Source organism: Hesperophylax consimilis, chromosome 19 (genome assembly GCF_061612785.1).
Source record: "Hesperophylax consimilis isolate HC1 chromosome 19, BYU_Hcon_1.0, whole genome shotgun sequence".
Classification (NCBI taxonomy): domain Eukaryota; kingdom Metazoa; phylum Arthropoda; class Insecta; order Trichoptera; family Limnephilidae; genus Hesperophylax; species Hesperophylax consimilis.
Window position 1 is genome coordinate 1,385,472 of NC_142854.1, and position 17,914 is coordinate 1,403,385.

The 17,914-nt window shown below is 35.9% G+C and overlaps 1 protein-coding gene across 1 annotated transcript; it reads left to right on the plus strand.

The window, feature by feature from the left end:
• The first annotated feature begins 561 nt into the window (after window positions 1-561).
• Window positions 562-16,601, plus strand: LOC149414618 (uncharacterized). The gene is made up of 6 exons (XM_089643572.1): window positions 562-1,046; window positions 6,927-7,092; window positions 8,054-8,228; window positions 8,752-8,928; window positions 11,221-11,323; window positions 11,504-16,601. The coding sequence occupies exons 1-6, from the start codon at window positions 709-711 to the stop codon at window positions 12,435-12,437; spliced, it is 1,893 nt and encodes a 630-aa protein (XP_089499698.1). The 5' UTR covers window positions 562-708; the 3' UTR covers window positions 12,438-16,601.
• Window positions 16,602-17,914: the final 1,313 nt, after the last annotated feature.

Here is a 17,914-nt window from a genome sequence, read left to right on the forward strand (position 1 = left end):
GCAATAAATAATAAATTTAGATTCGCATGGTAATCACATAAAAAAAAAGTTAAATTTTTAACGTAAAAATATTTCAAAATACCCAGAAATACGTGGTTAATTGAAATATTTACAATTAATATTATGTACATAGTGAATAAATAAATAATCGATTTAATAATTCATTGATTTATTTTTTATCTTACTCGAGTTTAAACTTCATTTAACAAAATGCCATGGCATGCCTCGAATAAAACCCTCCCCGCCTACTATTATACAAAATGATTATTTTTTTAGTGACGCGGGCAATGCGTTAGTACAATTTGCATAAAAAAATGGCCAGCGGCAAATATTACTTGTTAAGTTCAATTGTTGTTCAACTTGTGATTTGTGTTGTTTGCATCTGCCCTGATGGTAGACACTACAAGACAGTCCGAAACGTTGGAACAAGAGGGAAGAGAAGCGTAAGACGGCTCAAAGCCCACGAAAGATGTTTTTTTTTCTACAGTACCTACCCGTCAATTCATTCGTAATAATATTCCCCTACACTGGCAACACTACAATTTTTCAGCTGTCATAAGAATGTTTTGATTTCGAAGATAATATTGAATCGACTCAGCACGTATTTTTGCCTATTTTGTCTAATCAGCGAAATGTAGCAAATCCTGCGGATGTGCAACCAAATTATTTTCTTATTTTGATTTGAATTCTGGGATATTTGAGGGAGCCATGGAGGATAATGAAGAATTATTACCTCCACTACCGGAGGAAGAGGATGATCTACCAGAGACAGATGATGCACAAGAAGTGGTGATTTTGAAAGATACGTCTGTTTTTGTTTTGGGAGAACGTTTCGACAGCTACGACGAACTGTCGAAGAGGCTGGATTACCATTCCAAGCAGAGTTTGGTGCATTACTGGCGAAGGGACAGCAGAACTGTGCAGGGAGCGTATATGAAGACCGCACGACCTATAGAACCCAAATTGGTGTATTATTCTGTCAAATATGCCTGCGTTCATGGCGGCCAAAAGTTCTTCCCGAGGGGGAAGGGGCACAGGCACTCTATGTAAGTAGATAACATAAATATGTTATGTGTTATAACTCACCTATTCTTAAAAGTTCCTTGGCATAGAGAATGGGTGTCGCTTCAACCTCTTCATTATTTCAATTTGGGAGGCGGGTATGGGTAGTAAACAACAACTACTCTGCGTTATTTAGTAGGGGTGCCATGTGTGGTTTGTCCAGGTCTTGGTGGTGAATGCGTCCACCAGATGCGGCCCACCAACTGCAGGGCAGGCCGGATCGGGAGGGGCCGCTTGGGAGAAGTCCTCTTCAGCCGGACTCTTGTCCCAATGACACACTGACCCCAGATTCTAACCATATGTCACTGTCTATGTGAGATTTATAAAATCGTCTCCATCCCCTTAAAGATTTAGTAGGGGTGCCATGTGTGGTTTGTCCAGGTCTTGGTGGTGAATGCGTCCACCACATGCGGCCCACCAACTGCAGGGCAGGCCGGATCTCTTTGTCCTCTTCAGCCGGACTCTTGTCCCAATGCCGTGCACCCCCACTCCCACTAGACACACTGACCCCAGATTCTACCCATATGTCACTGTCTATGTGAGATTTATAAAATCGTCTCCATCCCCTTAAAGATTATAAGAACAGAATATACTTAATAAACTTAGCCATCAAAAATTATGCAAACAGTTTTTAAAGCATAATGTAATGTAAAACTGATATGAAACAATATTAGTAAAACATTTAACAGTAACGTAAAATAGAAACTAGAATAAGAGAGTGTCTTCCATAAGAGATCTAGGAATTACTCTTGATTCTAAATTCATATTTGATTTACACATTAATGACATCAAGTCTAGATCACTTAAAATGATGGGATTTATTCACAGAATAAGTAAACCTTTCAAAGATCCTCTATCAATTCTAACCCTTTACTATGCCTTAATTAGAAGTAAACTTGTATATGGAAGAACTATTTGAACCCACATTATTGCAAGTATGAAAACATTATAGAATCAGTTAAAAAAAATGCTTAGACTATTATCTTTCAAATGTGGACTACATGACCATCTTAGATCATACAACGCACGTCGTGAATACTTTAAGATTAATGCACTTAAAATAAGATGGCAATTAACTGACCTAATATGTTTGCATTAAATTATCCACGGCCATCTTGATACCTCATTATGTCTTAGCAATATTGAAATAAATGTCCTCAATTCCCATTGTTTAAGACACCATAGCATTTTTCACCTGAATGTATTCAAAAATAATATCGCCTATTTTAACCCTCTGACCCAAATGTGTCGACTGTATAATAAGATTGACTGTGCTGAAGTAGATATTTTATTATTTTTTGGTAAACTAATGTTTAAGACAAGATTTTTTATGCATAGCACAAAGGGTAACAATTATTTTTATAAGCAATAATTATTAGCCTGAAACACTCATCCACATTGAAAAATCTCCTGATAAAAGATACATGACGCCAACGGGACTTGAACCCGTGTCCTTTCGATTTCCGGTCGACAGCTCTGACCACTGAGCTACACTCAGCTCTGACCACTCGACCGGAAATCGAAAGGACACGGGTTCAAGTCCCGTTGGCGTCATGTATCTTTTATCAGGAGATTTTTCAATGTGGATGAGTGTTTCAGGCTAATAATTATTGCTTATAAAAATAGTAGATATTTCCGTTGATAATCTACAGATTCAAAAAAAAATGTTCTGCTGCAGTTAAATAATATGTTTAGATAATTATATTATATATCACTGTAACTCTCATGTCTCTTGTCTCTCCTAGTATTATTATATATCACTGTAACTCTCGTGTCTCTTGTCTCTCCTAGTATTATTATATATCACTGTAACTCTCGTGTCTCTTGTCTCTCCTAGTATTATTATATATCACTGTAACTCTCGTGTCTCTTGTCTCTCCTAGTATTATTTGTCATTTTACTGAGCTTGTGTATAATTTTATACTATTATTTGTTTGGTTTTTTGATTGTACATAACCTGTATTTAATTGCATTTTACCTGTATGTATGCAGTGCCGTCTTAAACTAGGCTGGGGCCCTTGGGCACACAAGAATTTGGGGCCCTTTTGGAAAGTAAAAAAGCAAATTATAATACCATTTTCTTACTAAGTATGACGATTTATTATAGATAATCAAATACAGTATGATATAATATGTCATTAATGAAATTAGAATGCTGCTGGTTTTTTGGTTACGATTACGATAACGGTTTCTTTCGGGATTTATGTTGAGCAAAATCTTCTATATATCCTCAAAGTCAATTTTTTGAAGGATATCACTTTCTATGCACATAATTTACAAATTACTCAGACGTTCATGTAACATTGTTGTTCGCAATTCATTTTTTATTCTCTTAAGCTGCGAAAATGACCGCTCTCCACTACAATATTGGAAACCATTAGGCAAAGGAATATTCTTGTAGCAATTTCTACGTTTGGAAAAGTTTCTTCTAATTTATCTGATTTTATTAGGTTATGTAAGCCGCTGATTGCTTTGCTATGTTTTTTAAATATTGGCTTAAATGAAAAAATTCTGTTTTGAGCTCATCTCCATTAATGTCTTCATGATGAAATTCTGCAAATTCTTTGCATTTTTTGGTCAACTCACCAAATTCGATTGTTGTTAACTGACAAAGAAAACTAAATCGACTATCAATTTCTTGGTATGCTGCCGAACGTTTTTTTTAAATGTATATTTAATGTGTCAATTATGGGAATGAAAGTATCTACACGAAACTTTTCCTTGCCTCTCAACTGTCCAGTCTCTGATGATCCTTCAAAAAAAGTGATGCGTGTGCTGCGAAATCTTGTTCTTTAAAATTTATCTTTGTAGTCAGCATATGGATTTTTTTTCTTTAGCGGCCGTTTCGTACCGATCAAAATTATTGCCTGCGGTATTGACATAACTGATCAGAGATTCGTAAAGTTTCGTTACAACGTCCATGGTCATAGTGCTATTCTGTAAACTTAGACTTGTTTTATTCATAACTCCCAAAAGATCATTCCATATTTCCGTTAGAAGAGCAGTCTCAAATTTTTCCATTTTTTTGCTAGGCTTTGGGCTTCCTTTCTAGTATCTCCTGGTTGATTGATGTCACTTGCGATTGAAGACAATGCTTCAGAAATATTTAAATGACCATTTTGCAAATCATTAATAGCATTGGCGCGTGCAGACCATCTAGTTTCCGAAAGAGACTTCAAAACTCTATTTGCACCTAAATGCTCTGTCAAAATTTTCCATTGTTTTGTCGAAGCCGAGAAAAAATTTAACAATTTTTGTACAAATTGAAAGAATGTTACTGCTTCAGTAACACACTCAACAGCCTGAACACCCACTAAATTTAGCGAATGTGCCGCACATGGAACGTAAATCGCAAATTCGTAAACATCTTTTATTCTTGACTGAACACCAGAGTACTTTCCAGACATATTTGATGCATTGTCGTAGCTCTGGCCGCGACAATCTTTTATAGGAATATCAAGGCTTTCAAAAAAGTTTAAAATCGTATCTGCTTTATATATTGCGCATTATGTTCATCCATAGTCAAAAATTGCAAAAATCTCTCAATAGGCTGTCCGTCTTTTACGTATTTAACTATGAAAGTCAGTTGGTCAACACGGGACAGATCTGGCGTAGAATCTACGCTAATAGCTGTGTAAATGATTTAAGTTCTTTGACAATGGTTTTCAGAACTTGCTGTCCCATTAAATTAATAAATTCATTACAAATATTTGCCGATAAATATGATGTACTTCCTTTTCCACGATTTCCGAAGATTTGTATGTGGTTAGCAAATTACTTAATAATAGTGGTTAGCAAATATTTTTAGTCGAGTATCTAGTTTTCGTTTTACTATTTGAATCTGGAAAACTTGTAGAAGTTTCGGAGAAGTAACTATTTTTATTTTGGAAAAACTCTGGCCCTTTTCGAATCCAAATATCACGGACTTCTTCCGGTAAAATGTCATCACAGTAAGTACCAGGGTCAGGAGACACAGATACATTCTCTAAGCTTGCAGTTATTAATTCACAGTAGCTTCAAGTCGATGGTTCAGCATCTAATGTGTGTTTGTCATTTTCGTCACACGTAACCTCTTTTTCCTGGTGACATTCAGAGGTAATTTTGTCTTGCGGTGATGAGAATGAATAATCCCTCTGCTTATTTGTTTCTTCAACCATAAAAAACGAAGTGAGCTTTGGAAGTTTTTCCGTTATTTCTTTTTGAGCTATAACTTTTTTTCTTTTTTGTGAACCACTTAAATATGTTCTTTTCGACATAATTATAAACTGTTGATTTCCCTAATTTAAATAAATAAATAATGAAATAATGTACGAACAAATCAAAACTTCTGTTTATCTTACTCAATTTTAAATAACAAACGAAACAAAATAACGCCACTCGCTCCTGTCAGACTGAAAGTTTAACCTGTCATGAGTCGGGCCTGATGGGGCCCCCTTTCCTTCCCTTTCCCTAACAAAGCACCACTTTGAATTTTAAGTTGAATGTTTTGTGGATTAATTTTGAGCTATCATATATTTTATTGACCGAAATACATTCCTAAAACAATAAAATATGTACCAAAACAACAATAATTGCGTTAATTTGATAAATTGATAGGTTTTACGATGTTTTCGTCAAGTATCACGCATCAGATTTGCATCGCGGCAAATTTGACATTTCGATTCCAAAGATAAATTATTTAAAAATATTCTGGTGTTGCCAGGTGAAAGAAACTAGTGTCTATATCATCAATGATGTTGGCGCAAGCGATTCTAACCTTGTTCTTTATACAAGTTCTGTACACAGAAGTGTCAAAATGGCATTCAAAATTTTTTCCCGCCCGCATTATCGCGTTTCGCGAGAGAAATTGTCAGTCCTTCGGGGCCCCCTGAGAATGGGGGCCCTGGGCACGGGCCCCGTGTGCCCTTATGGTGAAGACGGTATTGTATGTATGTAATTTGTAGATTTTTGTCTGTAACTTAAGTAAGTTTTTGTAACTGGATAGTTCTCACGTAAGTGAGAACATCTGTAAAAACCCAGTATAAATAAATAAATCCTCGGCTTCCTCCTGTGTGACTGTCAAGGGTCAGTTCAGAGTTCATCCACAACTCGCCGTGTCATGCCCTAGGACGGTATGGTGCAGAATAGCGAGGTCCTCGTTCCTCAAACTGATGTGAACACAAAAAGGATTAGAATTAAAAGTCATGTGTGGCTAGTATCTTGATTCATGTCTTCCCAGAGTCCACTGAACCTGTATGGTCCCAGTGTCTACTGAAACCCCTGAACTTCCTCTTTTTATGGATCCAGGTCGAGTAATAATGGCCGTCAGGCTCGTTCCCACGGAGCACCATGCAGAGCGCCCGTCGCGGAGAGCTGTGCTACTCGCTCCACTCGCCTTTTAAAGAACTTTCCTGAATGAGCCGGTTCGCTCGTGACAAAATAATATGTATCCTCATGTTTGGACGCCTTCGGCAAACTCCGGTTAGAGTTGCGATTGCTTCAGTAGGGATGTGCAATTGTGTGACGATTGAGTAGTAACCCACACGTTTTTGAGATTTTTTTTTTTTTTTATATTAACTCCACACAGGAGGCCCTGAAGAAAATAATTTCCCTCAGGGCCTATGTCATCTTTGGGGATGCTGTGTGGAGGGTCTTTTTGTGGAGAGGAAGGAGTGAACATGGGTCTTGAAGAGTCTCATGTTGTAGGAGGGAGGAAACACAGAGGCCGGCAGTTCGTTCCACAGCCGAGCTGTTGAACTTAAGAACGAATCGTAGAAGCGACCCGTTCTCATGTGACAAGTGTCAACCGTGTACAAATGTTGGGCTAATATTGAGATAATATTATTTGGAATTCTCTTTGACTAATAAGTATGGCTGGTCCGTAGGACGATGCGTACAGACTGTCCGGCGCACATAATGGTGCGTGCCAGTAAGACTGGGCGCCAGCTGGAAGTCATATCTGTCTGCAACGCACACAACCACCCCGTCTCCAAGGAACTCTACAGGAAATCGCCGCAAGACAGAAGACTAAGCCCTGCTATCAAAAATGAGGTAGGAATAGAACATATTATTTTTATTCTAAATGAAATCAGTACAGTGAAACCTCTCTTGGTTTTGAAGAGTCGTATTTAAATAAACTATGACTGCAGAAATAGCTACATTCATTCTTAAATGTCTAATATTTAAAAAAAAAACATAATTCACATATAAATTAACTTCTTTGCACCGCCTTGCCGAAAGGCAAATATCTGCTATTCTGGGGAAACTACTTACACATCATTACATTACAGCGCCCTTGAGGTGATTTCTCACGAAAACGGCTCTAATGTGACTAACTAACTAACCATCAAGGACTAATTGTACCTAAGCATTTAAACAAATATGGACAAAGAACACTGGACTACATGATACCTAGTTGCTTAAATATGTTACCTGCTGAAATAAAAAATGTACAAATGTAAAAACAAATATTATGTTGAAAAATTGGCTCGCTGAAAGAAATAGTTTGTATTAGAGTCTAATACAAACTATTGGTAGATACTATCACTGTTGTGTATATTTTTAAAACAAATTGTTATTTTTTTATTGTTATCACTGTTGTCATTAAGTAAAATAAGTTTTATCTTTTTTTAATATTTTTTATGTGAAAAGTTGCCATCGACAAACTACTGAAAAGTAGTTTATTGGAACTTTTCTTTTTTTTTTCCATATTTTTATTTTATTATTTACTGTATGTAATATATATTTTTGTCTTGCTTTCTTTAAAAAAAAAAAAAAAAATTGTTTCTTTTGAGTTAATGTGTTTATTAAAATAGCGTGATTCCTAAACGCTTGGTTACATCAATCCGTGTTTCAGTCGGAATTTTGTTTCAAAAATCAAATCCCACTTCGAGAAGTCATTGAACCACAGTTACACTGAGACAAACCACCGAAATTATAATTTTTTTATAAAATACAGTTGTCTCCGTGAAGCAACAACAGTGAGCAATCAATCTTCAATCTTCTGTTTCAGGTCCTGGACCTCTTGCGGCTGGGCGCTGAGCGCAAGTGTATCCGGGATTACGTGCGCGCCGCCACGGGCAAAATACTCACCAACAAAGACCTGCTCAACCTCGGCGCCGGAGACCGCCGGCCACGCTCCTCGGTGAAGCCGGACAGAGCGCTGGCGCTGCTGACGGCTATCAATCGTAACTTAATGTTTATATATTACACAGGGTGTATCAGCACGCACCCAAAGTATTACTTAATTAATATCATTCCTCAAAACATTAATATGAACTGCTTACTGCGATTTAAAGCCAATGAATCCACCTAGATTTCACCATCTAACCCATATTTTTAGGTTCTATAAATTTGGCGCATTATGTCAAGCGATCACTTTTTGCAAACTTGCCATAATATGCCAAAAATCGCTCAAGTGGATATAGATGTCATTTTGTTCTTCGATGACATATTTTTTTCAATTACCTACATACGTACTTATACTCCTTGCATATATCTATGTATATTGTTTTTTGGTGGCCATTGGTTCCCGATGGGTTTGTTTTGTTCTCCACCAATGACAGAGTTAGGATTTGAAACATCAAATCCGCACAGAAGTGTTGTCGCCGTCCGCCATCAGTTGAAATAAACCCTTTGTTATGTAATCTCGCTCGGTTGTTCAGTTCGACGTAATCGCTGTCAGTTGTCAATTACCTTTTACCTTTCCAGAATTCCAGGCTATCGCCGATGGCCAGCAAGACCTGGTCTTGACCGAGTCCACCGATAGTCAGGAGTCCTCTCCGGAGTTGGACATGGATCCTCCAGCCAAGAAAGGGAGATGGTCACGCGTGGGAGCAAGCCTCATGAAGGCTGGGGTTGACGAAGATATTCTGACGCAGGATTCTGGTAATACATACATCATTTTAAATATTTGTTATACATGGTGTCGAGAAACTAGCAGTAAAAGCGGGTAACTGGTGAATCTATATCACATTTGGAGTCGATTTTGTGGTATAACATTTTTTTGGTATGAGCTTTCGTTTTTGAGTAAATAGAATGTGAAGTTTTAATTTTTCTAACTAACCGTCTTGCCGTTTCCGCAGGGGTAGGCAGATAGGATGGACCACCAAACAACTCGGTCACACCACACACTCCTTGCTTCAGTCACATTTATACATCGTCTCATACATGCCCCTCTGTTATTCTGACTCTCGACTCGACCCGATTCAAGTATTTGGTTCACTTGATAGTGCCATGTCTTCCTCGGGTGTCCCTTCTACATTTGCATCATGTATTCTCCTTACACTCATTTTTTTGTCCATCCGCTCTACCATGACCAAACCATCTAAGTATGGCTTCTGTATTCTAAATTTTTAGGTCATATTTGAAAACAATCGGTTGTTACGGGATTAATATCAGCTGTTTTTTGTGTTTTAAAATGCGTTGAAGGGTAGAACCGGTTTCAAAAGTTCTTAAACCCATTATGTAGTTACAAAAATCAAAATGCTCAGATCGAATTATTTTTGTTTGTATTTTTGGGTTCTCTATGTAATGTAGAATCACCATTTTCTTACTTGTACCAATAGTTTGAAAAATATTGGAAGGTGTGCCCAAGATGGGTCCGTTGAATGCTCACAGAAGACCACGAACTCATTGCTCCTCAATGACATGGTGGCGAGCTGGTATGACGTGGGTATACAAAAATTGCCACAGCCCTCACAAAAATGCATCGACTGAAATGGCAATTATGTAGAAAGATGTAAAAACCAAAAATAATTGTTTCTTTGTATTTCTAAAATATAGAGATTACCCCATGTGTAGTTTGAAATGTTTGGTACCTTCCAATAAGATGGCTTCAGAATTCAGTGACAACCCTACTACAGGCAAGCACCATTCTTCAACCGGTCGAATGCCGAGAATGTGTTATCGTCATGACATTATCCTTGCTAGAATTCAGTGACAACCCTACTACAGGCAAGCACCATTCTTCAGCCGGTCGAATGCCGAGAATGTGTTATCGTCATGACATTATCCTTGCTAGAATTTTTTTTTATGCGATTTTAACCTCCACTGGACTTCAAAGGGCTACATTTTGGCCATTTTGCAAACGCTCGCAAGATAATGCTGGCCAAAATGTGGGCGATTTGAATAGATATTATTAATTTTTAAGTAAATAATAAACAGAATTCACACTTCATAAATTTAACGATTTTTTAATATTTTTTTAATGAATCCTAAAAATATGCGATAAACGATAAAATGTAAGTGCATTCAATGGCTTTCTAGCACTATAAGCACTTTATATGTCTCCATATTAAAATTCGGAGATATAATTTTTTGAAAGAGGGTGGGAAATTTCCAAACCAAACACTTAGGACGGGTTGTTTCGGAGAATTTGAACAATTCATCAAATTTCAACGTTGATTTCCGGGTTCTGTGAAAGTCCTATTCAAGTTTTGTTATTATATCAGCATATGGTAGTTGCTTGACAGAACTGAAATAAAAACAGAATTTGAAAAAATCTTCCACAGAACCTGAAAATTGACTTTGAAATTTGAAGAATTGTTCAAATTCTCCGAAACAACCCGTCCGTAGAATGTGTTGTTTCATAGAATTTGAACAATTCATCAAATTTCATCGTTCATTTTGCGAGTTCTGTGAATGTCCTATTCAAGTTCTGTTATTATATCATTATAGGCCATTTACTTGACAGAACTGAAAAATAACTTTGAAATTTGAAGAATTGTTCAAATTCTCCGAAACAATCCGTCCATAAAGTGCTCAAGGATGAAAATTATTATATAACAGAACACTAGTGGTTATGCTTTGAAAATGTATGAAAAACAAAATCAGAATCGCTTGCGCTGATAAATATAAGACACACCTTCCCATTTGTAATGCTGGTTTATTATTATAGGTACACACACATTCACGCTTTCATTTGTGTCTCACTCAACCCAACTCACGTATACTATTCTTTTGATTTCACTTTTTATATAACTTGCAAAATCATTTTCTTTTTCTGTTATGGCTTTTAAAGGGTCAAGCGGCCTCTGTCAAAATTCTGATTCAACAAGTTTGTTAGATAACAACAAGCATGTATCTGATTTGCCACAAAAGAGAACAAAGTGATATAGAATGTAGTTTGTTGGTACAGACGGCACAGACGACCAATATAGATATTGTTTGTTGGTACAGACGGCATAGACGACACACCGGACTGCAGTCTGCACGACTCCATGAGTGAGCCGGTGGGGGGAGAGGTGGAGATATTCTACCAAGAGGAGTCCACTGATGCTAAGTATGTTCTCCATTCTCATTCTCCTAGTAATTGACTGAGTATAGTAAAGTCCTGTTTTAACTCTCTTCAAGATGTTGAATGTGTTGAATACTTCCTTTTTATCCTGCTAGAGTTTGCATTATCGTGGTTCTTGCTACGAACTTTCAAATCGTCGCATTGCTAATGGTTTGTATTTTACAGAAACATGATTGAGTATCTCTATCCGAACATCGGCAATTTCACCGTAAAAGATGAGCAACCCAATGATGATACCGTGATGGAAGACATAGACCCTCGAAGCAGCGGTCCAACGGCCAGACAAATCTCCAACGCACTGGACATCATGCAGCAAGAACAATCCTTGGAGTCCAATCAAGTCTGCATCGATGAGAATCTAGAAGTCAACACCCTGAGCTCTGATAAAGTCAAATTTAAATTCGTTAATATTGAAACTCTGTTTGCAAAATGCGAACAAACTGGTAAAGTATTGATCGAACAAACTCCAGACAGAAACGAAAACACCTTATTTCAAAGCTTTACAAATGAAGAAGATAATTGTATTGATACAGAAATAGATTTAGGCAACATCTTAGTTCTCAGAGATCCTATGAACGAAGGCGAGATGTGTTCCGTCCCCATACAGATGTTAAAACTTAGCGCAAATGGAACCGTGGAATTGAAAACTTCGGCAGAGATGAACGAGTGTATCTCTTTACAAGAAGATGATCAAGGAATTCTAACATTCACCGATAACGAACATAACAACATCATCATTGAAAACGGTCTGAACGAAGAAGAGATCGAAACTATGGGTGAAACCGTCGGCAACAAACCTTTCGGAAACTTTGCCTCGTCCAACATCTCGGTTATATGCGATCTGTGCAGCCAAAATGGAAAAGAAATCTCTAAATATTTGCTCAAGTTACGGAAGGAGAAAGAATCGTTGGAAAAGGAAGTCAAGTCTCTGAGGACCAAAAGGAACAAATTGAAGAGTGATATAAAGTTGGACAAGGACTACGCCAAACGGATTGCAAAAGCCACGGCGGAACGAAACGCCAAAATGAAAAAGGCTTTGGAATCTTTTGGGGAGAGTGACGAGATCCATCCCGACAGACTTCAGTACTTTATTCCGTGACCTCACTAAAACGTTGTCTTAATTTATAACTAAAGTTTGTGATTATTGTCAACTTTCACTTTTCAAAAGTCAAATTAGTGCAATCATTTTTTAGTTACTTATCTCTTTCGTTCGTTAAATAGAAAGTACAAGTGCGTCTCAATCGTGACTCGGCAAAAAGTCGGCAAGGAACTCTGACTGAAATTTACTATTTTCAACACATATTTTTATCACGAGCCATGCAGCTTTCAAATTTCCAAATAACTGTAGATAAAAAGAAGACACCAATTTGTTTGTTCCATAATATTTTTAATTCAATACGAATGTGTTGAAAATCAGTGGACTCAAAATAATTAGTTTGTAGTAAAAACATTTTATAATTATTATGCAGGTGCTTCCAAAGCTTTATTTACGTTGCTCTTTTATTGTTTCCTATTACTTTTACTTTCCTAATATCTTATTTTTATAACACATTATATGTAATATGGAAGACTTGAAAACAGAACATTGTATCTCCAATGTCTACCAAGGATAACCCAAAATGTTAAAATATGGTATATCTATCTCGCACTATTTCAAGCATATTTCAACAAACAATACAAATATATTATATTTTAATTTTCAACTTAGTTTATCTCTAAATACTGGATATGTGAACTTGTCCTGTATTTAATACTGTCACCATTCTGCCAACATTGAATAATCATCAAAAAATGACAAAATGCCCAGTAGTATTTTTTTTAAATGTATAAATTTGGAGAATTACCAAAACCGCTTGACTATACCAGCCTATTATGAACCGATCACTAAACACGGCTAAAACCATTTCAAGCAGTGTTTCGATTTTATATAATGAATGAATTTAATATAATGAAATATTATAATAATTATTTTTCTTATGATTTTTCATAATTTAAAAATATTGTGCAACATTTTTTTTTATTCCTCTTAGTATATTTATTCAATTTTGGTTTATTTCAACAATTGTTAAGTCTTTTTAAGTAGATTCATTTATAAAGCATTTTCATTAACGACGTTACGATATGTATAGACGCGCTGCAGAAATCTCAATAGGCAAGCCAAAAGTATGTCAATTGTAGTTCTTTTGATTTTGTAGTTTTAGTTTTTCCTTGAAAAAGTGTCAAAATGCCCTTATGTGTGTGAGAAAGTTATTTAATTACTCGGCACACACACTAGTAAAAGCCAAGAAAAACATTTCTTTTGTAAATACATAATAATACAGTTGTTTCCCGTCCAAATATTTTATGCGTCAAGGAGAAAATGGAGTATTATTCGCCGCAACTTTTGAATACGAAAACGCCGCCCAGTCCTATCGTTTAGTCATTCATACACATTTACTTTTTAATGTTTCTCTTTGTCATGCACGAGCAACGTTTTAATTAAGCATTTACTGGAAACATGTGTTTCTTACTTGGCACATTTTATCTTAATTTTGTGATACAATACCAAGTCTAGATATGTTGTAACGTCATTAATTTTCATAATATTTTAGAGTTTTTGTTGCATTTTACACCATTCTAATATTAAGTGCGTGATGTATTTGTTCCATACAGTTAGCAAATAAATCATTAAGCCGTAATAAAGGGTAATATAAAGTGTATGAAATCATTTGTGACTACATGAAAAGGGGAATAAAACCGACTTGTGGGAGGTGGCGTGACCGTCCCACTTTCGGTGATTTGTCAATAAATGAATCTGACAGTATACAGGCAACTCGCATTGTAATATCACAATTCGGTGCTCGAAAATTAAATCTGCCTACTACCTACTAGTCCTTTTTACAATGGTGCGCAAATTTGTGGCAGCATAAAAAACTTATACGTATATTGTTACACTATTTAGTTAGACACTTTTACAAGTGTGTAAATCTGTTTCTATGGTGACCTGGAGGTTGCGGGTTCTATCCCCTCTGCAGGTTTAACTCCAGCAAACGTTAGTCACTATTCTCACATCAAAATACGCATTTGTTTCTTTTTTGCAAATTACTTCATCTAAATAAACTGCATTATAAACTAGAGCTACAGACTGTCCATTTAAAATTCTCCTGATATTTGTATAATGGAATATGGAATTTGGGTAGGTACCTACCTGAATATTTAAAAAACATTATTCACCATGATTATAGGTTTATTTAATACATGTGAACAAAAGTTTTTTCACTGATAAAATATAGTACCTACTTCTATGATAATAATTTGTTAACCTATTTCATGGGAAGTCAACCAATCAATAAATTAGCATAATTATTGCCAGTACCTTAGCTTATGTAAATATGAATGTACCAAGTATGTAGATTTCTGTAATGCACAAAAAATGTTAAAATTAATTGTATACGGCTGTAAAATGACGCTAAATAATATCAATTCATGTGGTTAGTCAGTATTAAATATTTATTTAAAGAACTAATTAAAAAATAAGGCCATTTTCCATGTGTTGGCAAGGATGGAATATGAAGCCAACATCAGCTGTGAACGGATGTTCCGCTCGTGTACATCGAGTTTCACGCAAGTGAATACCGCACAAGAGTCCCGAATGTTCCCAACTGTCTTGAGCCAGTGAGACCATGGCATCCCCAATTGGTGTATTTTGTGAGGCTGAAGGTAGTGGTGAGGTGAAGAGGAAGGTGGGGACGTACTTGGTTACTCAGATCTGAACACCAAACACGGGTAAAGTTATTTAAAGCAACTTTTCAATTCTAAATGGTACTTACCCCGGGGCGTTACTGAGAGTATCTTCCTCTCTGGAACATGCTGCAAATATATTATTTATTATTTCAAATGTAGAAATTGTGGAATAACACTAATTATTCAAATACAATTTACCTACGCACGCCTGTAATTGAACCTCCGACCTCTGGATTGCTAGTCGAAAGCCTTACCCCTCGACTACGTAGGCCTGATATGCCAAACCTCCACTGTAAAAATGTGTAGGCTGCCGACCTCGCTCACAAATAATGGGCTGGTTTTAGTTGTATAATTAGATATAGATATTGTGCAAGAAAAAGTAAAAACTCAATTTATTCTTTAAAGCTTTAAATTAAACTACAACCAAAAAACAATTTGCAATACATTATGATTTAAGATTTTCACGGCCAAAAGTATTTTTGTTATTTGTTTTTGGGGTGTTATGCCGTGTTGCGCTAACTCCTTCTTTAGCCAACGTTTCGGACAACGTTACAGTGTCCATCATCAGGGCAGATGTGGGGGATGCAGATGTCCATCATCAGGGCAGGACACATCTGCCCTGATGATGGACACTGTAACGTTGTCCGAAACGTTGGCTAAAGAAGGAGTTAGCGCAACACGGCATAAAACCCCAAAAACAAATAACAAAAATTGCAATACATTGTCTGTTCCATGTTAACTCAACACAAAGACAATTCAACAGACCTTTAAAAAGTGATATAAAGCTATGAAAAGCCAACCTATAAACCTAACCCACGTAACCTATTTAACCTAGTTTTTGTTTCATCCCTTTTCATGATTTAATATAACTTTTCAAAAGTGTGTTGAATTGTCATTTTGATGAGATATCCGGTCACCCATTTTGTCATACATTGATATTGTTGGTTGATGGTTCAATACCATAAAATAGACAAACATGTATTAAGTGTCCACACACACGCAAGGCGAAAACTTTCATATAAATCAAGTACCCTTTTGTAGCGTTACTAAATCTCATATGTATACCACCCAGCTTTAGTGTGAGGGCCGGTATTTCAGTTGCTTTTTAAACTCGGCTTGAGAGATATTTACGTTCTTCAAGCTGCTCTCTGGTAGTAATCCTAACAACTCATAACCATTCCCGAGTATATTGAAAAAACGAGTCATAGCTGTTTTGAAACTGAACTGGACACTCTGTAGCGCTCACAAATCCAAATTAATACACAAATGCATAATATAATCTGAGGCCCGATTATAATTACATTTAATGACATCTAAATATGGACTCTTTTCCTGTAATTCTGTACTATTTAATGTCTAACGGGCCCAAATTCATCTGTAATATATTAAGTGTATTATGTAGGAGTGGCAATTTTCCAAAATGGGTAGTAATTTTATAAAATATTGTTATGGAATAATATTATTATCTCTATTGTAATCTTATTTATTTTGAATATTCCAGATTAGTCATGAAATGTGAAACTATATTTTGTCTATAATATAAATTGTACATTTATAACTAACTTTATTTATTTTATGAAATAAAATTATGTTTTCATATAAAATTGTTTTCTTTCCGTGCTATAATATAATATAAGAAGAAAAGTTCTTCTGACCGGTTATAACACTGTGATGGCATTATCTATTTTAGTAAAAAAACTAATAACTTAATTCAAATCACTTTATTTCTTTTATATGCACAATCAATCGATAAGTAAATGTACACTAAAGTTAAAAATTAAATATTGATCACCTTTGGGGAGGGGGGGGGGGGCTATGTCATCTCTGGGGATGCTGTGTGGAGGGTCTTTTTGAAGAGAGGAAGGAGTGAAAATTTTATTTTAGTACAATAGAGATATTTATTTGATGTTCAATATTATAGAAAGCCAAGACTAAGGATGGGTTGTTTCACAGAATTTGAACAATTCATCAAATTTAAACATTCATTTTAGGGTTCTGTCAAAAACTTATTCAAGTTCTGTTATTATATCATTATAAGCCAGTTAATTGACAGAACTGAAATAATAAAATTCTCTGAAACAACCTGTCCTAAGACAACTTTGGGTTATGGAAGAAATATAAGATATCGTTTATGTAAATTCAATACCCCATATGAGCCAATAATTTCAATTCCCCGCTTTCTTGATGCTTTCAGTAGAAGAGCACAAGCCGCATTGATTGGTGCTTTCAAATTTTTAAATTGACCAATAGACTGTACTTGGTTAAAGTCAATACCGCAAATGAACCATCCTCAGTACATAAGCAAGCAAATAAGGGCTAATGTTTCCGTAGATAGTTTTTGTCCCTCCCGGTATTTTTACAAACAGTTCTTTCGCGGTATTGTACTTACACTGACGATATTATGTTTGTGGCTTATTAGTGAATTTATGAAATCAGGGTTGGTAGGAAAAAAACGTTGATTATAATATATAATAATAATTATATATTCTTCGCCCATACGGGCTTTTACAAACATTTCATAGACATAATATTATAGTGGAACATAATATCATAATCAAGAAGAATAGAAGTTCAATGCAGAAGAATTATTAATATTATTGAGGTATGTTACTATAGCCTTCTTATAACTATATTCCGTGCAGTTGAACACATCTACTATTTCTGCAAAAGTATTGCCAACTACATGTAATCTGGGTACCAGCGAGTATCTAAATGACTTAGTTCTGATATTGTTGTTGCAATAAAGAATTTTCGATCGAGTAGTTCTAGTTGGTATGTTGAAGGTGATTAGGCTCGATAAATCAGGGTTGTCTGTGATTCAATTAACAATTTTAAAAATTAAAGGAAATGAAT

What these genes read in the sequence shown, in the direction of transcription:
- LOC149414618 (XM_089643572.1), top strand. Translation starts at nt 709, where the DNA reads ATGGAGGATAATGAAGAATTATTACCTCCACTACCGGAGGAAGAGGAT. An exon ending in GCCCTGCTATCAAAAATGAG is followed by an intron (nt 7,093 to 8,053) that starts GTAGGAATAGAA and finishes CTTCTGTTTCAG; the next exon opens with GTCCTGGACCTCTTGCGGCT. An exon ending in GAGGAGTCCACTGATGCTAA is followed by an intron (nt 11,324 to 11,503) that starts GTATGTTCTCCA and finishes TGTATTTTACAG; the next exon opens with AAACATGATTGAGTATCTCT.